General features: G+C 36.6%; 1 protein-coding gene across 1 annotated transcript in view; it reads right to left on the minus strand.

Moving 5' to 3' along the window:
- Positions 1 to 606: 606 nt before the first annotated feature.
- The window catches only part of NUP35 (nucleoporin 35), a 36,483-nt gene continuing 10,029 nt past the window's right edge, over positions 607 to 27,060 (minus strand). The window contains exons 5-9 of the mRNA XM_029226034.1: positions 7,049 to 7,190; positions 4,328 to 4,397; positions 3,443 to 3,571; positions 2,211 to 2,375; positions 607 to 1,253 (exon numbers count right to left, since the gene is read on the minus strand). Coding sequence (XP_029081867.1) covers positions 1,176 to 1,253; positions 2,211 to 2,375; positions 3,443 to 3,571; positions 4,328 to 4,397; positions 7,049 to 7,190 — 584 coding nt within the window. The 3' untranslated portion in view covers positions 607 to 1,175. The remainder of the gene's footprint in view (positions 1,254 to 2,210; positions 2,376 to 3,442; positions 3,572 to 4,327; positions 4,398 to 7,048; positions 7,191 to 27,060) is intronic.

Raw genomic sequence — 27,060 nt, forward strand, 5'->3', positions numbered from 1 at the left:
GTTTGGCTTTTGCCCACATGCCCAATGAACAACCTGAGGACCATTAAAAGTGGGACAACCAGAACTAAATGCCTCATCGTTTGACATAAAGTACACCATACTACTATCAAGTATTCTTGCTCAAAAAAAATGAGATTGCAGAATCTAATTAACCTTCTCTAGATATAACTTCTAGGATATGGGACAAATGACAGAACTAGTTAAACAAGAACGCTATTCTTGTTTAGATCAAATTCAGTCTGTGGTGCACTCTGTAGGCAACTCACATGGTTCCTTCAACAAATCATGGTGTACTGAACGGTGGGAAGAGCAGGGGAACTCTAATTTAAACTTCAAGACACTCCAAAGACAAAACCAAATACACTGTGTAGACCTAGTCTCGACAGAGACTCACACAAACCAAACATAAAATTTAACAAATTTTGGAAACAATTGGGAAATTTTTAAAAGGACTGGATATTAGAAATTAAGAAAATAGTGATGGTTATATGGTTATTAAAGCTGGATTACAGGTGGATGGAGGTTCATGACATATTTTCTCTATTTCTGCAAAGACTTCAAACCCCTTGTACTAATTAATAAATCACCCTTTCAAAAACTGCTCAATACATATAATCGACGTTTATTATCAAGAAACTTCGGTAGGTTTTTTAAAAGGCTGTGTTGGTTTTACAAGACTGAAAGATGACAATTCATGACAGGACAACTATAAACAAGGATAATTAAAATATTAAATATCATCTAAATTAAAAGACCATAATTCAAATTAATTATAATCTTTGTGTCTTGTTAGAATCAGCTGTACAGTTACCCGTCATGAAATTCACCTCACCAACTCATGAAGACTACAAAGCCTCACTACAAACTCAATTACATAATTTACAATAATCAATGAGTGTTTTGCACTTAAGCATGCACTATCACAGAAAGCACAAAATCTTATATACAAGGATTTTTTGTTTCTTTAAAATGTATCTCAAGCATCGTTTAAAGTGTGAGCTACAAATATGCTGTATCCTTTAAGAAAAAGGCTTCTAAAGGAAGTATGAGACAGCTATTCGATACTGTCAAGAGTGGTTATATAACTAACCGAAGGAAACCCAGCAGTACCCTGCTAAGTCTGTTTTATTGTGGCAACCTTCTCCTTTGTAGTTGAGTTCTTAGCTCTTACTGTATTACCAGCCAAACATGTATTCCATTGCTTTGGATACAAGACTTTCATCTTTTTTTGGCGTTTGTCTGTCAGAAATAACCTATTAAAAAAACACACAATTGTAAGGTTATGGTTTCTTTAGTATCATAGTCAATTCTTCAGTTAATGGCTAATTTAAAAGTGCCAAACACTAAAGTGGATTTGCAACAATAAATTGTATATTTAAAAATTAAAATATAGGCTTGCTTGGAACATCCTTATGCTTTTAAGAATAACAAAATTGTATTCCTTTGGCAAGGCAAATTACATCTGCTCCTTAAATTAGTAAACTGAACAAACAACACAAAAGCTAAAAGAGATAAGGACTTTAAAATACTAGTTTAAAAAAAACTAAAGGGAAAAATTAAACCAGTTCTAGAATGATCCCCAAATTTCAAGGGAAGTCAAACTGCCCTACTAAAGTGTTTTATTTGCTATCTCAGGACCTGTGTCTGCAGCTAGGCAAGTTCAGAACTACTGGCTAATTAAGCAGGCAACAATAGCATACTGAATGACAGTCATAATACTTCTAGCATTCTTCAATGAATATAATGAACTTTTCCTTTAAACTTTTTTGAAATAAGTTTTGAAATGGGGACTGGTCAATGTTTTCTTTTGATAACCAAAGCTACTTCCAATCTGAGGTTCTTCATTTGCAACACCATCAAATTTAGTTATCAATTTAACAGGGATTTAACATTCCCTCATGCCAGAGACGTCCACAAGAGAAACTTTTTACGTATGCAACATACCTCAGAAAAAACCAAACTAATTAACTCTCAAAATGTTTTTTAAAATGGCAAAGAATTTTTTTAAAAACTCAAGATAAATTTCCAACTGGCTAAAATTCTAATTTTTAAAATAGGAAATTTAAAAATGCAAAGTTTATAGGTTTCATCAAGCCAATCAACTTCAGTAGGAAATATTTAATGGCATACAAATCAATCCAATGAAAAAGTTAAACATGCTAAGCACTGCAGCCCTTAAAGTATATTCTTTTATCCAATCTTTAAAATACCTGATAGTCACTAGTAGAAGCTTTGTATGCTGTAGCAAGAGGTCTCATGGTAGAAATTCTAGGATTACTTCCAGGTTGGGTTGGTGTACCTAAGGTTTTGATTGGTGGTGTAAAGGCAACAGATGGAGATGATAAAGCACACCTGTCACTGTTTTCCATAACGCTCTAGGGAAATAAAGACAAAGAACTTCTCTGTTTATTAACATAATACATATCATCCACTATTATGTCCTACTTACAAAGAAAACTTCATTAAAAGTAGCGTACTTTATTTAATCTAATTAAACGTTCAAATAACTTTAGGGTTGAGAAAACAATATGTGCTTCTCAGCTAGCATATGAGATCTAATGCTCAACCAGAAATCTCACTTGAATGACCTCAAATATCCTCAAGAAAACTATAGACTCTCAAGAGTAAGAATCTCCTAACAAACACTACGGAAAATCAGTAAGAAAAAAAAAAGAATTCTTAGGGAAACTCAGGGGTGTGGGGCATCAAAGTCCAGTGCTTTTTAGTATCCAGTAACCCCAAATTTTCCTCTAGCCTCTGCAAACACCTGCTACAGCACAACGTAATAATTACACAACTACTCAGTGATCCTAGATTATGATAACAGGAGCCATGTTTGCTTCGTGCACTAGTGTGTATACATAAGTCCCAAGCACAGTGCCTGCTAGGTAGTAGAAGTTCACATATATTTACTTAAAGAATGATCATGATTTTACAAGCCACGAAGTTTAAATTGTGCCCAGGATTATTTTATCAGTATACAAATATATAATAATATTTAAATATTTTAAAGTAGAAATGACTAATAAAAAGCTTCAGCTTTTACAAGTTAACCCTCAGTTACCATTCTTATGAAATATTTCATTCTGAAATAGCACCACTCCTTTGAGGTAAAGAATTTGAAGTTGCTTTGCACAAAAAAGGGAATGGGTTAAAAGTTAAAAGACCTAGAATGCAGGCTTCACCTTAACAACTCTGGGTAAGTTACCTAAGTCTCCTTGGCCTCTTTATTTGTAGAGTGAAGGGGTTGGCATGTATTACCTCTAAAGTCTTGTGACTAAATATCTTTGACTTACCATAAAAGAGTGCTGTAACATCATCCAGCACATTTTATAAAATAAGAGGCACAGTGAAGCAAAGTGACATAACCACCAATGTTAGTACTTAGACTTGTGCACTACATATAAATTAAACTGCTTTCCTTACACCAGCAATAACTTACTTTATCTATACATGGTTTTACACCAATCATGATGGACTCTCCAAAAATTCTCCCATCTTTGCTTAAAGCTTTCCGGGCCTGCAGTTTAGATTGATAACGAATATGCATCCAATTTCCTGTGTTAGACATCTGCAAAAAATGAAGTTTTCTCTTAAATTAAAATACAAAGTATACAAAATTTAAACTTAATGAGTTCTATTAGAAAACAGAAACATATGAAATAAACCTGCTTCCACTTTTTATTTGATGCCCTGTAAAAAGCTGTATACTAGGATTCAACAAAAATCCTATTAAACTATTTCAATACATTTCAATAGTTCTCAAATCTCTTATATAAAGAATATGTGACAAATATTCTCTGAAAGCAAAGTAATTCTCAAAAGATAATGTTTCTTATAAAAAGGTCTTATCAACACTTGCTATGAAATTTTTTAAAAACTGTATTCATCAATCTGATTTTGCATAGGAGTTAAGTCAATTTCTAGTAATAGAAAAAAGATTTATTTGTAACTGGCACGCTAAAAAAGCTCTAAGAACTCTAAGTTAGAAACATCTCCCTTTTCCTTTATCCCCAATAAAACAAGCTCAAATTGGAAAACTTGGCATGATCTTTTTTAAGAGACTGTGAACTATTTTTAAAAGGGGGATACCTGAAACTCTCACTCTCTTGCTTATCTTCTCTCTTTATCCCTTTTTATCAAATACTATGCAACTACCAGCCTTCCAAACTCCAATAGATAGATACATCCTACGAAAACTTTAAAAAAAAGAAAAATTTTTAAGTTTGGAAAAAAAACAGACAACATTCAGCAGCAAAGTTTTCCCTCAATTCACAGGTTATCTTTCCTCAGCTTAAATCTTGAAATGAAAAGAATTAAGACTTACCACATGTTTTAAGATATTTCCATACTGTGCAAATTGTAATAATATATAGGAAGCAGATGCTTGAGGAAACCTGGGGTTGGGGGGGACAAAAAGTTGTCTGAACAGTCAACTTCAATAATACAAATGCAAATTACCTTACAAGTGTTTCACAATAAACTCCCCCTAACTGTCTAGTACATTAATAAGAGACCCTGAACATCCTATTTTCCCCTATATTAGCTAAATTTATTCATTTGCCCATCACCCAAAAGCAAATTATATTAAAATTTTGACTCAGCCACTTTTCTCCAGCCCCAAATTCCACCTTCTACTCTCACTGTCATTATCATAATCCTTAGAAAAGTACTATGAAGTTACAGTTCTGTAAATAACTTATTTTACATGGGTGTGTGCGTGTGTGTGTGTGTGCGCGCACATCCATGAGAGAGAGAGAGAGAGAGAGAGAGAAAGGGAAATGTTGCGATATACTACTATGGTTATTAAAGGGGAAAGAACTTTAAATTATATAGAATCATATCAATATATATTGAGCACTACCTGAAAATTCAGAAATGTATTCCTGAAACAAAAATACAGTCAGAACCAATATCAATGGTAAACAATCAATTAAAAGGACTGTTACCAAAATTTTAATAGCCATATCTCTGTATGGGAAAATTTTAAGTGATTTTTACTTTCTTCTTTATAAAGTTCTGTATGCTTTGAATATTACAATGAGATATAACTTTTATAGTCCAAATAATAAAGCTATTTTCAGCTTGAAAATCTCGAGTTTCCTTAACCAGTAACTTCAGTTATCTGGAGCTTGGATTAGAACCCTAAAGGAAAAAATGTAAGTCACAAAAATAAATGAGAAACTCCACACGTTAAAATCTATGTGACTAAAATACTCACTGCATTCAGGACTGGAAATTTATTTTATGTTACGTAAATTTGGATATAAGATTTCTAATCCCAAAGAAAACAACAAATGAGTCAGGGTGCCTACAAAGCAGAACTAAAAAAAAATTAAAACGAAAGGGAGAAAAAATGGTTGCAAGTGATGCAGGCACTTGAGAAATAAAACATAATTCCAAGAGTCTAGGACCACTCTGAGTAGAAGCAGTCCAATATCCTGTCACAGAATCACCCTACAACAATAAATGATATTTCATGATAACCCTGAGTCAGCAGGAAAAAGTTAAATTATCAAAGGAAGAAGATATATAATGTATTTTAGATGTACTTCCCTATAAATAATCAAAATAAAATATTTTATCCCTTAAAAGAAAATGTTTCTGTGCTTGCAATTAAACTTATATGCAGGGTTACTGAAACATAAAACCAACAGAAAATAAATAGCTGGGAAAGTGTACATCTTAAAAATGAAGGGCTAACAGAAGTACTTCAAGTAATTTATCTAATTACTGAGGAATCTTAAAAATGACACCATTACTACTTAACCTGAAAAACACTTGAGAGTGGACAGACACATTCAAAAACATACAGCCACTTACTTCACAAGAGAATACAAAAATTTAAACACATAAAAGGAAAGAAAAAAAAAGCAGCAGCAGCAGTCAGCCCAACTGCTATGGACATATGGCTGAGCATGCCCTTTCTGGAGAACAAGGGAAAGCAATGACCCTGCTTATTACCTAAACAGAATCAGTAACAAAGAATCTCTCTGAAAGGTTACACAAAAAACAGGTGGCAATTACTGCCTTACAAGGGAGAAAAACTATCTGGGGGAAAAAGTGGGAAGGAAAACTTTTCACCATATTCTTACACATTCTTCTGAATTTTAAATAAATTGAATATATAAAGTCCACTAATATTTATTTACTGGGCATTGTTCTTCCTTCAAGGAGCTCATATGTTTTTATATTTTTTTAAACCCCAAAACTAAATATAGTAAGGTCCAGTAACAGTATGACATCACACTTTCAGAAACCAACCTTATGTAGTACAGTATAAACAATCACAGCCTGAAAATAAAAGACCTGGGTTTTCGATGAAGCTACTAATAACTAGATGTAAGCCTCTGAGTAAATCACTTAATCTGTCTATATCTCAGGTTTTTCATATGTAAATGATGCAATATGATCTCTAAGACGCTTTAAAGTACTTTATTAGATCTAAAACTCCATTCAACTAGGACTGTCATGCACAATTTCTATTAATATTCAATATTCTGTAGCTAGAAAGTATCAACCCTGTGACATAGTATGCATATATATACAAATGAAATTCAATCTGTTAGTTCAAAACTGGTTAAGTCCAATATAAGCATAGACACAGTCACAACAAAGAGAGAAAGGAGCTTCCTAAGTCTAAAGGGACAACCAACCCTCTTCCAATATCCAGCAAATGTGCTCAAGAGAAGATAATCTGAGAAGAGGCATACAGATAAATGATGGAAAAACTATTAAAAATCAAACATTACTTAAACATTACTTAAAACATTACTTAAAATACAAAAATCAAACATTACTTAAATACATGCTGAAATGTCAAGGTGGTATGTACTGATGTCTGCAACTTACTCTGAAATATACCAACAACAAAAAAGATGAATTAATAGTAGATAAAACAAATGTAGCTGTTAACAACTGCAGAATCTAGGTGGTCGGTACATATGGGTGTTTGCTGTGCCACTGTTTTAGTTTTTTTATGTTTGATAATACTCATTAGAAAATGTTAGGGCTTTTTTTTTTTAAGTAAATAATCTAGAAACCTTACCCGAACACAGTCACCCAAGTGTCATCAAAGTGATCTTCAGATGTCAAAGAATCTCCTTGAGTATAAAAAGGATCCAACTGGGCAGGAGATAATGTTGTCTTTCGTGGTTGACCAATGTTTGCTGGACTAAACATACTTTGCCCTATATTAGTATATTTAGTAAGTTAGTTACCAATATAAACATCTTGATTTAAAATATCAAAGCTTTAGTTTTAAATGGGAAAGTATATTAAAAGTTGGCAATTCCATAAATAATTCAAAATACACACTATAATCAAATGATAATTATATACTACCACACAATTTGAGAGGAAGTCATTAAAATTTGAGCATAATTTATCATTTTGCAAATGTTTTATTATTTATTATAAATTTGCTAAATGTTTTATTAATTTCCAGTTAAGCTTACAGCAGAAGGATCTCCAGTCAACCTCAAGGACTTCATATTCCAAACCTACCACTTTCATTATGACACCTCTGCCTTAAAAAGATTCAGTAACTCCTCATTACACACAAAACAAAATCCAAATGTCTTGGTTGTTCTCCACAATATAGTTCCAACCTTATTTTTTCAATATACCCCTAAACAGTATCTACCCTAGTCCCTAAGATGTGAACGCAGTTTTCTTTTATTGAGGTCATTTCTATCTGAAATGTCTGATTCTGTTCTTTCTTTTCTTATTCTTCAACAATAATTACCAATTAATGAGTACTTCACGTCCAACATGTCAAGCTAAACACTTTACGTGTTCATTCTATCTCAGAGGCTCTGTCCTACTGAGACCACACATTTCTGAGAAGCAGGGATTATTTCATCTTTGGAGTAGTAATAATGATTCACATACAAGAAATATTTTTTCAGCACTTAAATGTACACCAAGCATTATTCTAGGTATTAAAAATACAGTAATGAACAAGTTAGACCAAAGGGGGGAAAAATCTCTAATAGAGCTTAAATTCTAGTGGAAGAAAGACAAGTAAATACCTAGTATGTTAGAAAACAGAAAATCTTACAGGAAAAAAATAATAACAAAGAGAAAGGTGAAAAGGAACATGTATATACATAAGGGTTAATATCCAAAATATATAAGAAACTCATACAATTCAATAGCAAAAAACAAACAAAAAAATCAATCCAATTAAAAATTGGGCAGAGGAACTAAATACACATTTTCCAAAGACATACAAATGGCCAACAGGTACCAAAAAAAGGTGCTCAATATCACTAATCATCAGGAAAATGCAAATCAAAACCAAAATGAGATATAACCTCATCAACAGCTATCATAAAAAAAAAAGAAAGAGGTAAGTGTTGGTGAGGATTTGAAGAAAAAGGAATCCTTGTGCACTGTTGGTGCGACAATAAAGTTGTTGCACACACTATGGAAAATAGTATAGAGGTTCCTTAAAAACATTAAAAATAGAGCTACCATATGATCCAGCAATCCCACTTCTGAGCATATATCCAAAGAAAATGAAAACAGGATCTCAGACATCTGCACTCCCATATTCAATATAGCACTATTCACAAGAGCCAAGATATGGATACAATCTAAAGGTCCATTAATAGACGAATGGATAAGAAGATGTGGCACGTATATACAATGGAATGTTATTCAGCCATGAAAAAGAAGGAAGTCCTGCCATTTCCTATAGTATGGATGGATGTTGAGGGCATGATGTTCATGATGATAAGTGAAAGAAGTCAGACAGAGAAAGACAAATACTCTATCACCTCACTGATATGTGGAATGTAAAAATGGCAGAACTCACAGAAGGAGTAGACTTGTGGCTACCAGGGGCCGGAGGCTGGGGGATATGGGGAGTTGTTGTTCAAAGGGTACAAACGTCCAGTCATAAGATGAATAAGTTCTGGGGATCTAAAGTACAGCATGGTGATTACCTCTAATAATACTGTATTATATACTTAAAAGCTGCTAAGAGAGTAGATCTAAAGGTTCTCACCACAAAAAAGAAATGGTAATTAAGTGACCTGATGAAAAATGTCAGCTAAGACACTGGTCATTTTGTAATATCAAAATGACCACAGTGTGTATCAAATCAACGCACTGCATACTTTAAACTTACACAATGTCACAATGTCAATTATATCTCATTAACTCTACTAAATGTTAGTTTCCCTTTACTATATCCATAAATTAACCTGTGACAGAAGACTTACATGTTACTCCAAGAATCAAATGAAACTTTAGGTAGACAAGAACTCACAAAAGTTAACTGTTTTAACAATATATAACTTCAATACTATAAATGATGCACTTGGTACAATTATTCTTTTGCATCAACAGCACAAATATATTCAGTCAAACCTAAAATAAAAGACTTCCAGGAATGATGTCCATTCTCTTGCCTCCGAACAGTAGTAAACTGAAACTATACCCTCAACAGAATTAAAAGCCAAAGGCATCAATCAAGTAAAAACTACAATGCAACAATGTGATTCTAACTAAAGAGGAAAAGTATGGTCATCTAAGGATTTCAAAATTCTTAATTCTTTATGCCATACAACTTGAATCCCTTTACTTCATCTGGAGTCAAATTTAGAGACCAGAATTAATCTAATTTAACCCATTAATGTAGCCTTTCCTTAAGGGAAAATAAAAATACATTTCAGATCACCTCAGATCTACTAGGCTTATTAAAGAATCTATTTAATTCAGAACACTATCCTAGACCCTACTAGAAAATAAAGATGCTCAAAACTGACTGCTTATATTCAGCTGTTGAGTAACCAGGCAAAAAAGAATTTAGCAATAAGAAATATTCAAATATTTTTACAATAGTAATCAAGCAAAAGAAAGTATGTAACAGTTATTAACTCTAGAGAAAACAAAAAGATATACATGAAGGACATGGAATCCTAGTACATTACATGGCTCAGTCTTACAGATTTATCTAATTTTAAAATTGAGTTCATGCTTAAAAGAGACAATACGAAGTAAATAACTGAAAAGAATGTCAAACTGCATACATGCTATAAAACTGCATACATGCTATAATACATCTAGCAATTTTTCTTTTTCCTAGCAATTCTTCTTTTCCTCATCACCACGGATGCATTTAATAGGTACAAAACATTTCTAAAATGAGGCTGATTTAAAATGAACCAGCCCACTTTGACAAGTGTCTGCTAATCAACCAACTTATCAACTACCCCATTTTAGGAAATAAAAAGAAGCACGCAAAAGATAAGCTTAAATAAGTTTAGTTCTTACTACAAAGACATGCCTTTAACACAAAAAAGATGGTAAAAGGCATTCTAGTATAAAACCTAAAGCCAATTCAAATTTTTATGTCCTGCATTACCATTAAGAAGGTACAATTTAGTTCTGCTACATTATGTAATAACCTTCAAGCAAGAAATTAAATGGAAATCTCAAAATAAGACTACCATTATGACTTTTAAAAATAAAACAAATCAAAATTAAGTCTCAAACGAATAAGCAATCTAATTTTTGCCCTGTCAACTACTCTGAAAAACATAATTACTTATACATAATCTAAAACTATTTACATAACTTTAGCATAATTGCCCCCCACCTTGTTAACGTTTCATTGCTCCACTGATTTTACTTCCTTTCAATCAGACTTCTGGTACTCACATGCAATGCTTTATAAGGTGAAAATAAAGTGTGCCTAGCAAACCACATCAAATTGAACTGTAATGTGTCTCCCTTTGTAAATCACTACTCCATCTTCTTAAGATCAGACTGAGGTGGAGGGCAAAATAACTTATTACCCTTTATGAAAATGTCTTCAATTGAAGACCACATTCAATTATTTCAAAATAGACAACTAACCTAAATGAAAATAAAAGAGATTAAAAGAGTCGGAATTTTAAACAGACACATGGCATATGAAACTTGGGAGAAAAAGAGGTTCCTGGCAGTGTTGTTACCTTCTAACCATGAAACAACGCAGCACAATGTATAATAAAGAATTTGGCCTCAGCCCAGACAGATGTCTGGCCTTTGTCAGGTTCCTGGGAGACAACCTCTAAACCCTAGGAATTTCCCCAGTGACAGGAGTGTTTTCGTTACTTGTGGCAGGCCCCTCAACCTCAAGAGCACCTGATAGTTTATGACAACAAGGTGACTCCTGGTGAGGGTAGGTCACGCCATAAGGACCAACCATGAAGACCATCCATGTTATAAAAAAGGTCACCCCTGGGCAGAAGGGATGGAGACTGAGTTTAGCCACTTGATCAGTGATTCAATCAGTCATTTGTATGTAATGAAACACCAATGAAAACTCAGGATATGGAGGCTCCAGTAAGCTCCCTACTAGCCAATACTCTGTGTAGTGCCATATATCAATGCCAGGAGGGTAACATGTCACGGAAGTTCTTGTTTTCAGCCTATGCATCTCTTTCTTTAGGTGGTTCTAATTTGTCTGCTTTCTGTATAATAAAACTGTAACCGTAAGTATAGCACTTTCAGTGGGTCCTGAATCTTTCCAGTCAATTATCCAACCTTAGAGTGGGCTTGGGAAAGCTTGAATTTGCAGCCAGCAGGTCTGAAGTGAGGGTGGTCCTGGGGACCCCCAAACTTGCAGCTGGCACCTGAAGAGAGAGCAATCTTGTAGGTACTGTTTCCTTAGACTCTTCAGTTTGACAAAGTCTTTGTACCCAGAATAATATTGAACAATGAATACAACAATAACCAAAACAATATGGCGAACTGAACACTTGTATTCATCTCTAATCCCTGTCAGACACCTAATGACAGTCAATCTAGAAAGTCCCAGGTTTTGGAGAACACAGAAACTGTGAAAGGTGTGAAAGAGGCTCCTCATTGAAATTAAGGAAAACTAGTTTAAGAGTGTATAATACGGGATGAAATGGCAAGCCCTTCCTCATCTTACCCAGCCACTCCACCACCAAGAGACCAAGGTTTTACTCCCTGAGGAAAAGGAATCTCAGTGGCTCAGGACTCAGTGGGTCCAGTCACAGTGGAGAAAAACTATGTAAAAGAGTAAGTAAAAATCTGCATATTGAAAAGAAGACTTCTAGGGTATGGAAAAAAGGGAACCCTCCTACACTGTTGGTGGGAATGTAAACTGGTACAGCCGCTATGGAGAAAAGTATGAAGGTTCCTTAAAAAACTAAAATTAGAGTTACCATATGACCCAGCAATTCCACCCTTAGGCATATATCCAGAGAAAAACAGAATTCAAAAGGATGCATGCACCCCAATGTTCCTTGCACCACTATTTACAATAGCCAAGACATGGAAGCAACCTAAATGCCCACTGACAGAGGAATGGATAAAAAAGATGTGGTACATATATACAATGGAATATTACGCAGCCATAAAAAGGAATGAAATAGTGCCATTTACAGAGACGTGGATGGACCCAGAGATTGTCATACAGAGTGAAGTCAGAAAGAGAAAAACAAATATTGTATAATATCACTTACACTTACATTTACAATCTGGAAAAGTGGTACAGATGAACTTATTTGCAAAGCAGAAATAGAGTCACAGATATAGAGAACAAACTTATGGTTACCAAGGGGAGAATGGTATGAATTGGAAGATTGGGATTGACATATACACACTACTATGTATAAAATAGATAACTAATGAGAACCTACTGTATAGCACAGGGAACTCTACTCAATGGTGACCTAAATGGGAATGAAATCTAAAGAAGAGTGGACATATGTATATGTATAAGTGATTTACTTTGCTGCACAGCAGAAACTAACACAATATTGTAAAGCAACTATACTTCAATAAAGATTAAAAATTTTTAATTTAAAAAATTTTTTAAATTAAAAAAAAAAGAAAAGAAGACTTCTCCCTTTCTATATTCAGAACACCAGCTTAGACATTAAGACTGAATATTACAGAATTCTTCTTTGGGAAACTTAAGAGAAAGAACTATATATGCTAAAATCAGAGATTTTTCCAAACAAAAATCTACCTAACTGTCCAATCCTCCTACAGTGAAGCCCAAAAAGAGACAAAACAGCCTCTCTCCACCAATGTCCCCCTTCCTACCATTGTTAATACACATACACACATGGATTCCAAGTAGCTTTTTAGTGCCTCATTTCACCAAGAAAGGCAGAAGAGGTGAAAAAAACAAAAAGAGAGGAAAAAAAAAAAAAGATCTAGAAGGAAACAGACAATATCAGCAGAAATAAAAGACCAACATGAACCTCACTGATAAGTTATTTTACCCATGAAACAAGAAAAGGATACTACATTTTAAGTACATTAAGAGAGCAACAATAAAAAAAAGGTTACTGGAAATTAAAATAAAATAAAAAATTATTAGATGTGTTGGAAATTGAGATTGTGGACATCTTTCAGAAAGTAGAATACAGATATAAAACACACTCTCACAGAGAAAAAGTAGAAATTTAGAAATCTTTGCAGTGCTCACAAACAGAAGAAATTCCAGAAAGAGGGAACAGACAAAACAGAGGGAAAGCTATTATCAAATACAGGGAGGTTTCCCAGAACTCAGGGTAAGTGTCTTGATTTAAAGGATCCACAATTCCCCAGAAAAATAAATGGAAGTCCCAGACCAAGGCACATTTGTGAAACTGAAAACACTAACCCTACAGAGATCTTAAATTTTTTGAAACCAATCCCCATACAACAACTCAGGAATCATCACTACAAATGACTTCTGCAGAACACTAGAAGCTAGAAAGCAAAGAAATAATGCCTCCAAAATTCCAACCTAGAATTCTATACTTGGTTAAACTAGCAATCCATTTTAAGGGAGATAAAAAGCATTTCAAACTTAAGGTCTTAAATTTAATTTCCCATGCAAGCTTTCTTAGAAAGCTACTCATATATTTCTTCACCAAAATTAGGAAATAAACTAAGAAGAAAACATGTTAACTAGGAAAAATAGCTCAACTCTAGAAACTTGCTAAGGCAAGTCCTAAGATGATAGCTGTACATCATGCTGATACAGGCAACAGCCAAAAAAGAAGCTGAGAATGAGAAGTTCTCAGTTTAAAACAAAACAAAGATGTGTTTGAAACTATGAGCATTTTTAAAAAGATATATATGTATCATAGCAGCAGAATATTTGCTTAAAATATGAGCAAATGGCACACAGAAAAATTAGACAAATGGAAAAAAGAAACAATTATTAACAAAAACTTAACATTTTACAGGAAGAATAAATTATAATAATACTACTTGGTGCAAAACTAAACAGTGCTTACATAATCATAATAATACACTGACAAAGGAATAAAGTTTGATATATTTTAATTATATTCAGATAAGGTAATTAAAGATAATTATATCTTATCTCCCCTACATTAAGATAAATATAGCAATACTAAAAATGAAAATAAAGGGCTTCCCTGGTGGCACAGTGGTTGAGAGTCCACCTGCCGATACAGGGGACACGGGTTCGTGCCCTGGTCTGGGAAGGCATGCCGCGGAGCGGCTGGGCCCGTGAGCCACGGCTGCTGAGCCTGTGCGTCCGGAGCCTGTGCTCCGCAACGGAAGAGGCCACAACAATGAGAGGCCCACGTACTGCAAGAAAAAAAAAAAAAAAGAAAAGGAAGAATTAGCAATAGGACTTCCCTGGTGGCTCAGTGGTTAAGAATCCACCTGCCAATGCAAGGGACACAGGTTTGAGCCCTGGTCTGGGAAGATCCCACATGCCGTAGAGCCACTAAGCCCATGTGCCACAACTACTGAGCCTGCACTCTAGAGCCTGTGAGCCACAACTACTGAGCCCACGTGCCACAACTACTGTAGTTTACGTGCCTAGAGCCCGTGCTCTGCAACAAGAGAAGCCACAGCAATGAGAAGACTTCGCACCACAATGAAGAGTTGCCCCCGATCACCACAACTAGAGAAAGCCCACGTGCAGCAACAAAGACCCAATGCAGCCAAAAATAAATAATTTTTTTAAAAAAACACCAAAAAAAAAAGAATTAGCAATATAATCATATACAGCTAAGTAATGGCCCGCCAAGATGACTACATCCTAATCCCTGGAACCTATGAATGTTACCTTATATAGCAAAAGAGATTTTGCATTTATGATTAAGGATCTTGAGATGGGAAGATTAACCAGGATTATTCAGGTGGACCCCCAAGATATCCACTACTGTCCTTACAAGAGAGGTGATATGATGATGGGAAAGAGACTGGAGTGATACAATATACTTTGAAGATGAAAGAAGGGGCCACAAACCAAAGAATATAGGTAGCCACTAGGAACTGGAAAAAAACAAAACAAAAAACAGCAGGGAAATGGATTCTCTCTAGGGCCTCCAGAAAACCAGTCTTACCAACACCTGACTTTAGCCCAGTGAAATTGATTTTGGACTTCTGACTTCTAGAACTATAAGAGAATAAATCCGAGTTGTTTTAAGCCACTAAATTCATGGTAATATGTCACAGTGCTAACAGGAAGCTAATACAGCATCTCATTTAGTTAAGTGGAGGTAAATTCCAAAAGGAAGAGCTCTAAGATCTGGACTGGCTAGTTGTGAGGAATAAAGCTAAAGACTGCTGCATTTCATTACAAGTATTTAAGTACTATTTGACTTTTTTAAACAATCTGCATTTATTCTTTTGACTAAAATATAAAATACTATCCCACCAAAATTAGAGACCAATAAATGGCACTATGGCTAGTCTGGCATGAAACTAAATAAATTTTGTTGACTAATTTTAAAAACTTTATCTGGTAGGCAGAAAATGGTCCCCCAAAGACGTCCATGTCCTAATACCCAGAAGCTGTGAATATGTTATATTACATGGTAAAGAAGAATTAAGGATGCTATGGAATTAAGATTACTAATCATCTCATCTTAAACAAGATTATGCTGGATTAACAGAGTGAACCCAACACAATCACAAGGATCCATAAATGGGGAGGGAAAAGAATGATGTGAAATAAAGACTCAACTAGCCATCGCAGGCATTGAAGATGGTAGGGAGCCAGGAGCCAAGAAATATGGGCAGCTTCTAGAAGCTGGAAAACAGGAAAAAACCCCAAGATTCTCCCCTAGAGCCTCCAGAAAAGAATGAAGCCCTACTAATACCTTGATTTTAGCCCACTGAAACCCATTCTAAACTTCTGGCTTCCAGAATTTTAAGATAATAAATTTGAGTTGTTTTAAGCCACTATAATCTGTGATAATTTGTTTCAGCAGCAATAAGAAACCAACATAATCTAGATTAAGGCTAGTGGTGACTCAATATTACCAAAGAAAAACTACGCCATGCCAAGATGGACACAAATATTCCAATCATCATTTGGTTTGGGGATGTCATTGCCTCAAAACACAACATACATACATGAGTTTCCTCTGTCTGTTGTGACAAACTACCACAAACTGGGTGGCTTAAAACAATAGAAATTTATTCTCCCACAGTTCTGGAGGCCAGAAGTACAAGAATAAGTTTTCAGCAGAGCCAAACGCCTGTTGAAGGCACTAAGAAATAATTCATTGCTGGCCCCTGTAGCTTCTGGTGACACTGGTAAGTTTTAGTGTTCCTTGGCTTATGGCTACAACACCAAAGTTTGCCTCACTTCATGTGACCTTCTCCTCTGTGTCTTTCCTGTTTGTGTCAAATTTCCCTGTGCCTCTAAGAACACTTGTGATTGGATTTAGGGCCCATCCAGGTAATTACCAGGATTATCTTCCCCTCTTTTCCTCTCTCCTTAACTCACTAAACTGTCCTTGAGAGCTACCCCTCTCAAGATCCTTAACTTAATCATGTTTTGGCCACATAAGCAATATTCAAGGTTCCAGGAGTTAGAATGTGAACATATCATTTTGGGGGCCACCATTCAACTCACAACTTATATCCATCAATCTGTTCAGTCAACCAACATTTACTGAGGTCCCTTTATACCCAGCTCTGTCACAGGTAAACAATGAAGATATACAGAAGGAATCTCTGCCCTTCAGCTCATAACCCAGTAATGGAGAAAGATAAGAACCTAGCAGAGAGAGCTTTATAGGAGCACATACAAGGAACAGCTAACCCAGATCAGAAAAAGAAGTGTCAGGGAAAGGTTCCTCACAGATAAATTAGTCCTTTATCCGCCTTCTGGGAACGCTAACAGAATTCTGAGTTCCTGGCATCAACAAAAGCAGCCAAAAACTGCTATAATCTAAATATCACACTTACCCCATTAATAATATGCTAACACAAATAAGGATTCTAGTTCAGTACATATAAGTGGTATACCACCTGAGAAGAGAGCTGATAGATAAATGAAAGAACTTCTCAAGAAAAAAAAATTTTAATTAAAAATAAGAGGAAAGGTGGACCTTCAAGATGACAGAGGAGTAAGACGTGGAGATCACCTTCCTCCCCACAAATACATCAGAAATACACCTACATGTGGAACAACTCCTACAGAACACCTACTGAATGCTGGCAGAAGACCTTAGACCTCCCAAAAGGCAAGAAACTCCCCACGTACCTGGGTAGGGCAAAAGAAAAAAGAAAAAACAGAGACAAAAGAATAGGGATGGGACCTGCAGCTTGGGGAGGGAGCTGTAAAGGAGGAAAAGTTTCCACACACCAGGAAGCTCCTTCACTGGTGGAGACTGCGGGGGAGGGGAGCTTCAGAGCCACGGAGGAGAACGCAGCAACAGGGGTGCAGAGGGCAAAGTGGAGAGGTTCTCACACAGAAGGTCAGTGCGGACCAGCCCGAGAGGCTTGTCTGCTCACCAGCCAGGGTGGGTGGGGGCTAGGAGCTGAGTGAGCCTCGGGCTTGGGAGGTCAGATCCCAGGGAGAGGACTGCAGTTGACTGCATGAACACAGCCTGAAGGGGGCCAGTGAGCCACAGCTAGCCAGGAGGGAGTCAGGGAAAAAGTCTGGAATTGCCTAAGAGGCAAAAGACCATTGTTATGGAGTATGCAAGGAGACGGGATTCAGAGCACCACCTAAACGAGCTCCAGAAACTGCATGAGCCGCAGCTATGAGAGCAGACACCAGAGACGGGCATGAAATGCTAACGCTGCTGCTGCAGCCACCAAGAAACCTGTGTGCGAGCACAGGTCACTATCCACACCCCCTCCGGAGCCTGTGCAGCCCGCCACTACCAGGGTCCCATGATCCAGGGGCAACTTCCCTGGGAGAACACACAGCGCGCCTCAGGCTGTGGCAATGTCACGGCCTCTGTCACTAACTACCTTACCCAAACACACCCCCACCCCGGCCTGAATGAGCAAGAGCCCCCTAATCAGCCCTGCTTTAACCCTGTCCTGTCTGAGCAGGAACAGAAGCCTGAGGGCAACCTACATGCAGCACTGGGGCGAAAATCAAAGCTGAAGCCCAGGAGCTGTGCATACAAGGAGAAAGGGAAATTTCTCCCAGCAGCCTCAGGAGCAGCAGATTAAATCCCCACAATCAACTTGAGGTACCCTGCGTCTGGGAAATACCTGAAGAGGCAACGAATCAACCCAAAATTGAGGTGGTGGACTTCGGGAGCAGCTGTACCCTTGGGGTTTGCTGCCTGCAACTGACTTGTTCCTAATTTTTATGTGTATCTTAGTATAGTTTTTACTTCTTGTTACCAGTCGTAGATTTGTTTATTGCTTTGGTTGCTCTCTTCTTTTTTTAATTACTTTTTTATTTTAATACTCTTTAAAAATGTTTTTACTTTAATTACTTTATTTTATTTATTTATGCATTTATTTTCTTTCTCTTTTTCTCCCTTTTCTTCTGAGCCATGTGGCTGACAGGGCCTTGGTGCTCCAGCCTGGTGTCAGGCCTGAGCCTCTGAGGTAGGAGAGCCAAGTTCAGGATACTGGACCACCAGAGACCTCTGGGCCCCAGTAATATCAATCAGTAAGAGCTCTCCCAGAGATCTCCATCTCAACACTAAGACCCAGCTCCACCCAATGGCCAGCAAGCTCCAGTGCTGGACACCGCATGCCAAACAACTAGCAAGACAGGAACACAACCCCCCCACCCATTAGCAGAGAGGCTGCCTAAAATCATAATAAGGTCACAGACATCCCGAAACACACCACCGGACGCAGTCCTGCCCACCAGAAAGACAATATACAGCCCCACCCACCAGAACACAGGCACCAGTCCCCTCCACCAGAAAGCCTACACAAGCCACTGAACCAACCTTACCCACTGGGGGCAGACACCTGAAACGACAGGAACTATGAACGTACAGCCTGCAAAAAGGAGACCACAAGCACAGTAAGTTAAGCAAAATGGGAAGACAGAGAAATGTTCAGCAGATGAAGGAGCAAGGTAAAAACCCACCAGACCAAACAAATAAACAGGCAATTGGCAGTCTACCTAGAAAAGAATTCAGAGTAATGATAGAAAAGATGATCCAAAATCTTGGAAAAGGAATGGAGAAAATACAAGAAACATTTGACAAGGACCTAGAGAACTAAAGAGCAAATGAACAGTGATGAACAACACAATAAATGAAATTAAAAATTCTCTAGAAGGAATCAATAGCAGAATAACTGAGGCAGAAGAACAGATAAGTGACCTGGAAGATAAAATAGTGGAAATAACTACAGCAGAGCAGAATAAAGAAAAAAGAATGAAAAGAATTGAGACAGTCTCAGAGACCTCTGGGACAATATTAAACGGACCAACATTTGAATTATAGTAGTCCCAGAAGAAGAGAAAAAAAAGGGACTGAGAAAATATTTGAAGAGATTATATTTGAAAACTTCCCTAACATGGGAAAGGAAATAGTCAATCAACTCCAGGAAGTGCAGAGAGTTCCATACAGGATAAATCCAAGGAGAAACATGCCAAGACACATATTAATCAAACTATCAAAAATTAAATACAAAGAAAAAATACTAAAAGCAGCAAGGGAAAAGCAACAAATAACATACAAGGGAATCCCCATAAGGTTAACAGCTGATCTTTCAGCAGAAACTCTGCAAGCCAGAAGGGAGTGGCAGGACACATTTAAAGTGATGAAAGGGAAAAAACTACAACCAAGATTACTCTACCCAGCAAGGATCTCATTCAGATTCGATGGAGAAATTAAAACATTTACAGACAAGCAAAAGCTAAGAGAATTCAGCACCACCACACCAGCTGTACAAAAAATGTTAAAGAAACTTCTCTAGGCAGGAAACACAAGAGAAGGAAAAGACCTACAATAACAAACCCAAAGCAATTAAGAAAATGGGAATAGGAACATACATATTGATAATTACCTTAAATGTAAATGGATTAAATGCTCCAACCAAAAGACATAGACTGGCTGAATGGATACAAAAACAAGACCCGTATATATGCTGTCTACAAGAGACCCACTTCAGACCTAGGGGCACAGAAAGACTAAAAGTGAAGGAATGGAAAAAGATATTCCATGCAAATGGAGATCAAAACGAAGCTGGTGTAGCAATTCTCATATCAGACAAAACAGACTTTAAAATAAAGACCACTACAAGAGACAAAGAAGGGCACTACATAATGACCAAAGGATCAATCCAAGAAGAAGATATAACAATTGTAAATATTTATGCACCCAACATAGGAGCACCTCAATACATAAGGCAAATACTAACAGCCATAAAAGGGGAAATCGACAGTAACACAATCATAGTAGGGGACTTTAAACACCCCACTTTCACCCATGGACAGATCATCCAAAATGAAAATAAATAAGGAAACACAAGCTTTAAATGACACATTAAACAAGATGGACTTAATTGATATTTATAGGACATTCCATCCAAAAACAATAGAATACACTTTCTTCTCAAATGCTCATGGAACATTCTCCAGGATAGATCATATCTTGGGTCACAAATCAAGCCTAGGTAAATTCAAGAAAATTGAAATCGTATCAAGTATCTTTTCCGACCACAATGCTATGAGACTAGATATCAATTACAGGAAAAAAACTGTAAAAGATACAAACTCATGAAGACTAAACAATACACTACTAAATAACCAAGAGATCACTGAAGAAATCGAAGAGGAAATCAAAAAATACCTAGAAACAAATGACAATGAAAACACGATGACCCAAAACCTATGGGATGCAGCAAAAGCAGTTCTACAAGGGAAGTTTACAGCAATACAATCCTACCTCAAGAAACAAACATCTCAAATAAACAACCTAACCTTACACTTACAGCAATTAGAGAAAGAAGAACAAAAAAACCCCAAAGTCAGCAGGAGGAAAGAAATCATAAAGATCAGATAAGAAATAAATGAAAAAGAAATGAAGGAAACAACAGCAAAGATCAATAAAACTAAAAGCTGGTTCTTTGAGAAGATACACTAAATTGCTAAACCATTAGCCAGACTCACCAAGAAAAAAAAAAAAAGAAGACTCAAATAGATTCAACAGAATTAGAAATGAAAAAGTAGAAGTAATAACTGAAACTGCAGAAATACAAAGGATCTTGAGAGATTACAAGCAACTATATGCCAATAAAATGGACAACCTGGAAGAAATGGACAAATTCTTAGAAAAGCACAACCTTCCAAGACTGAATCTGGAAGAAATAGAAAATATAAACAGACCAATCACAAGCACTGAAATAGAAAGTGATTAAAAATCTTCCAACAAACAAAAGCCCAGGACCAGATGGCTTCACAGGCAAATTCTATCACACATTTAGAGAAGAGCTAACACTTATCCTTCTGAAACTCTTAAAAAATATAGCAGAAGGAGGAACACTCCCAAATGCATTCTATGAGGCCACCATCACCCTCATACCAAAACCACTACAGGGTAATATCACTGATGAACACAGATGCAAAAATCCTCAACAAAATACTAGCAAACAGAATCCAACAGCACATTAAAAAGATCATACACCTTGATCAAGTAGAGTTTATCCTAGGAATGCAAGCATTCTTCAATATATATAAATCAATCAATGTGATACACCATATTAACAAACTGAAAGATAAAAACCATATGATAATCTAAATAGATGCAGAAAAAGCTTTTGACAAAATTCAACACCCATTTATGATAAAAAAAACTCTCCAGAAACTAGGCACATAGAGTACTTACCTCAACATAATAAAGGCCATATATGACAGACCCACAGCCAGCATGGTTCTCAATGGTGAAAAACTGAAACCATTTCCTCTAAAATCAGGAACAAGACAAGGATGTCCACTCTCACCCCTATTATTCAACATAGCTTTGGAAGTTTTAGCCACAGCAATCAGAGAAGAAAAAGACATAAAAGGAGTCCAAATCAGAAAAGGAGTAAAGCTGTCACTGTTTGCACATGACATGATACTATACATAGAGAATCCTAAAGATGCTACTAGAAAACTACTAGAGCTAATCAATGAATTTGGTAAAGTTGCAGGATACAAAATCAATGCACAGAAATCTCTTACATTCCTATACACTAATGATGAAAAATCTGAAAGAGAAATTAAGGAAACACTCCCATTTACCATTGCAAGAAAAAGAATAAAATACCTAGGAATAACCCTACCTAAGGAGACAAAAGACCTGTATGCAGAAATCTATAAGACACTGATGAAAGAAATTAAAGATGATACAAACAGATGGAGATATATACCATGTTCTTGGATTAGAAGAATCAACATTGTGAAAATGACTATACTACCCAAAGCAATCTACAGATTCAGTGCAACCCCTATCAAATTACCAATGGCATTTTTTACAGAACTAGAACAAAAAATTTGTATGGAAACACAAAAGACCCTGAATAGCCAAAGCAATCTTGCGAAAGAAAAACGGAGCTGGAGGAATCAGGTTCCCTGACTTCAGACTATACTACAAAGCTACAGTAATCAAGCAGTATGGTACTGGCACAAAAACAGAAATACAGATCAATGGAACAGGATAGAAAGCCCAGAGATAAACCCACACACACATGGTCACCTTATCTTTGATAAAGGAGGCAAGAATATACAATGGAGAAAAGACAGCCTCTTCAATAAGTGGTGCTGGGAAAACTGAACAGCTACATGTAAAAGAATGAAATTGGAACACTCTCTAACACCATACACAAAAATAAACTCAAAATGGATTAAAGGCCTAAATGTAAGGCCAGACACATAAAACTCTTAGAGGAAAACATAGGAAGAACACTCTTTGACATAAATCACAGCAAGATACTTTTTGACCCAGCTCCTAGAGAAATGAAAATAAAAACAAAAATAAACAAATGGGACTTAATGAAACTTAAAAGCTTTTGCAGAGCAAAGGAAACCAAAAACAAGACGAAAAGACAACCCTCAGAATGGGAGAAAATATCAGCCAATGAAGCAACTGATAAAGGATTAACCTCCAAAATATACAAGCAGCTCATGAAGCTCAATATCAAAAAAACAAACAACCCAGTCCAAAGATGGGCAGAAAATCTAAATAGACCTTTCTCCAAAGTAAATATACAGATTGTCAACAAACACATGAAAGGATGCTCAACATCACAAATCATTAGAGAAAGACATATCAAAACTACAATGAGGAAAAAAAAAAAAACCTGTAAATACGGACTTCCCTGGTGGCGCAGTGGTTGAGAGCCTCCATGCCGATGCAGGGGACACGGGTTCGTGCCCTGGTCTGGGAAGATCCCACATGCCGCGGAGCAGCTAGGCCCGTGAGCCATGGCCGCTGAGCCTGCGCGTCTGGGGCCTGTGCTCCGCAACGGGAGAGGCCACAACAGTGAGAGACCCACATACCGCAAAAAAAAAAAAAAAAAAAAAAAAAAAAAAAAAAACTACAATGAGGTATCACCTCACACTGGTCAGAACGGCCATCATCAAAAAATCTGCAAACAATAAACGCCGGAGAGAGTGTGGAGAAAAGGGAACCCTCTTGCACTGTTGGTGGGAATGTAAATTGATACAGCCACTATGGAGAACAGTATGGAGGTTCCTTAAAAAACTAAAAATAGAACTACCATATGCCCCAGCAATCCCACTATTGGGCATATACCTTGAGAAAACCATAATTCAAAAAGAGACATATACCACAATGTTCATTGAAGCACTATTTACAATAGCCAGGACATGGAAGCAACCTAAGTGTCCATCAACAGATGAGTGGATAAAGAAGGTATGGCACATATATACGATGGACTATTGCTCAGCCATAAAAAGAAACGAAATTGAGTTATTGTAGTGAGGTGGATGGACCTAGACTCTGTCATACAGAGTGAAGTAAGTCAGAAAGAGAAAAACAAATACCGTATGCTAACACATATATATGGAATCTAAAAAAAAAAAAGTTTTGATGAACCTAGGGGCAGGACTGGAATAGAGATGCAGACATAGAGAATGGATTTGAGGACACGGGGGTGGGGGAGGGTAAGCTGGGATGAAGTGAGAGAGTGGCATGGACATATATACACTACCAAATGTAAAATAGATAGCTAGTGGGAAGCAGCTGCATCGCTCGGGGAGATCAGCTCGGTGGTTTGTGACCACCTAGAGGGGTAGGATAGGGAGGATGGGAGGGAGACACAAGAGGAAGGGATATATGTATACATATAGCTGATTCACTTTGTTATACAGCAGAAACTAACACAACATTGTAAAGCAATTATACTCCAGTAAAGATGTTAAAAAAAAAAAAACTAAAGAAAAAATAAAAATAAATTTTTTAAAATAAAAATAGGATGAAAAGTAGCGTAATATTTAAATAGTAGCAGAAGAAAATTGAGGGGTGAGGATGGGGAAAGAGAGGGCAAACATTCAGTATTGTTTATCAGAGGCGATAATGGTTGAAAAAAGTTTTTGAAATTCTTTAATCTAGATTTCCCACTTTGTTACGACCAAGGTTTTTCTACACCAGAAATAAGATTCTAAAAGAGATTTTTAACCTCACTTTCAGAATTATAAACTAAACCAAAGTCACCTTTGGATACAAAGACCTAAGCATAAAATAGCAATTCATGCCGTTAAATCCTGTGATGTCTCTTTATAAAAGGTGCCAATCTCAGAAAGTTAAAATTTACAAATCATACAAGAAATTTTCATTTATTTAACACTAAATATAAGAGTTTAAAATAGCTCTAGGGCTTCCCTGATGGTGCAGTGGTTGAGACTCTGCCTGCCAATGCAGGGGACACGGGTTCGAGCCCTGGTCTGGGAAGATCCCACATGCCGCGGAGCAACTAGGCCCATGAGCCACAACTACTGAGCCTGCCCGTCTGGAGCTTGTGCTCCGCAACAAGAGAGGCTGCGACAGTGAGTGGCCCCGCTCGCCACAACTAGAGAAAGCCCTCGCACAGAAACGAAGACCCAGCACAGCCAAAAATAAATAAATAATTAAATTAAATTAAAATTTAAAAAAAAATAGCTCTAAGTGAAAAGTCTTCATTTTCTACCTCAATTTTCTCAACTCCCTTTTTCCATGTCTTCTTTAGGTATTGACCATGCATGACAGTACTCATGTCTATCACATCTTTTCAAAAGTATTCTTAAAAAAAAGAAAGTATTCTTTTTCACTTATGCCCCATTAAGACTTTACATAAATTCCTTAAATTCAAATAAGAAGTAGCAGTGGCTCCCAGTGGCCAATTTATGACAGTTATCTTTTCCTATCATAGTTCTTATATTTTCACATATGATTTCTAAAATTACAAAAACCTCATAGAAGTTACAGAATTAGAAAAAATAAATTAACAAAAGGAGGTTTAATTAACTTTAATCCTGTACTCTTCCACTTGACATCAATCAGAATATTACAATGCACGCTTTTCAGGCGACTAAGAGATCCTTTAAAGCATAAAATACATTACTTAACATTATGTGCTTTTGCATCTTCAATGTCTCGGGGATCACTGACTGACTCAACCGAATAGTCAATATTATAACAAATAGTCACGTAGCAAAGCATTATCACGTAACAAAGCACTGTCATCTGCCTATTTGATCAAATTAGGATTGTTAAAACCTGAACTAATTCCCCTAGAACATTTCGCCTCAAGTATGTAACTGAGACAGAGGTGACATCCTAGATTTTTCACCATTATATATATGTGGCAGACAGAAATCTGAAGACATCACCCCAAATCTTCTGTCCTCTGATTTGATTGATTGGTAATTCAATCAAACTCTAATCCAGGTATTGCTGTGAAGGGACTTTACAGACAGAATTAGGTTATTTATCAGCTGATCTTAAAGAATTACCCTGGATTATTCCAGTGGGTCCAAACTAATCAGATGAGCTCTTAACAGCAGATGGCAGAAAAGTCAAATCAGAGATACAACAGAAGAGAGAGATCAGAGAGATTCAAATCATAGAAAAGGACTTGATCTGCCATTGCTGTCTTCATAAGCCAAGGAATGAGGGCAGCCTCTAGAAGCTGAAAACAACCTACAGGTGACAGCCAGCAAAGAAACAGAGACCTCATTCCTAAAACGACATGGAACTGAATTTGGCCAACGACCTGGATGCAGATTCATTCACAGAGCTTCCAGAAAAGAACAGAGCCCTGCTAACACCTGACCTCTAAAGCAAAGAACCAAGCTGTGCCCAGACATATGACCTTCAGAAACTATGATGTAATAAATGTGTGTTGTTTTAAGCCACTAAGTTTTTGGTAATTTGTTATGGCAACAATTTAAAACTGATACAGATTTTGGTACCAAAAGGGATGCTGCTGTAACAAATACGTAAAAGTGTGGAAATGACTTTCGAATAGGGCAGTGGGTGGAGGCTGGAAGAAACCTGAGGAACATAATAGAAATAGCCTTGAACAAACCAGTAGTAGAAATCTAGACTTTAAGAACACTGCCATGATGACTCAGACTGCTTGAAGAAATCAAGATTTGGAGAATAAAAAGATCTAACTTGTCATTGGATATTACTTTTGCTACCATCTTGCCTTTAAACAGGAGTGTTTAGCACATTTCGTTTTATATAATTGTCCATTTGGTTCATTTAAACCTACTGTCTTGCTCTTGTTTCTTTTGTTCCGTCTGTTTTTGCTGTTGTTCCTCCTTTCCTGCCTTCCTTTATGTCTAAGCCACCACCATCTTTCACCTGGATTAATGCAGTAGCCAACTGTATGGTCTCCTTGCTTCCA

This window comes from Monodon monoceros, unplaced genomic scaffold (genome assembly GCF_005190385.1).
Source record: "Monodon monoceros isolate NGI ecotype Baffin Bay Population unplaced genomic scaffold, NGI_Narwhal_1 Super_Scaffold_16, whole genome shotgun sequence".
NCBI classification, from domain to species: domain Eukaryota; kingdom Metazoa; phylum Chordata; class Mammalia; order Artiodactyla; family Monodontidae; genus Monodon; species Monodon monoceros.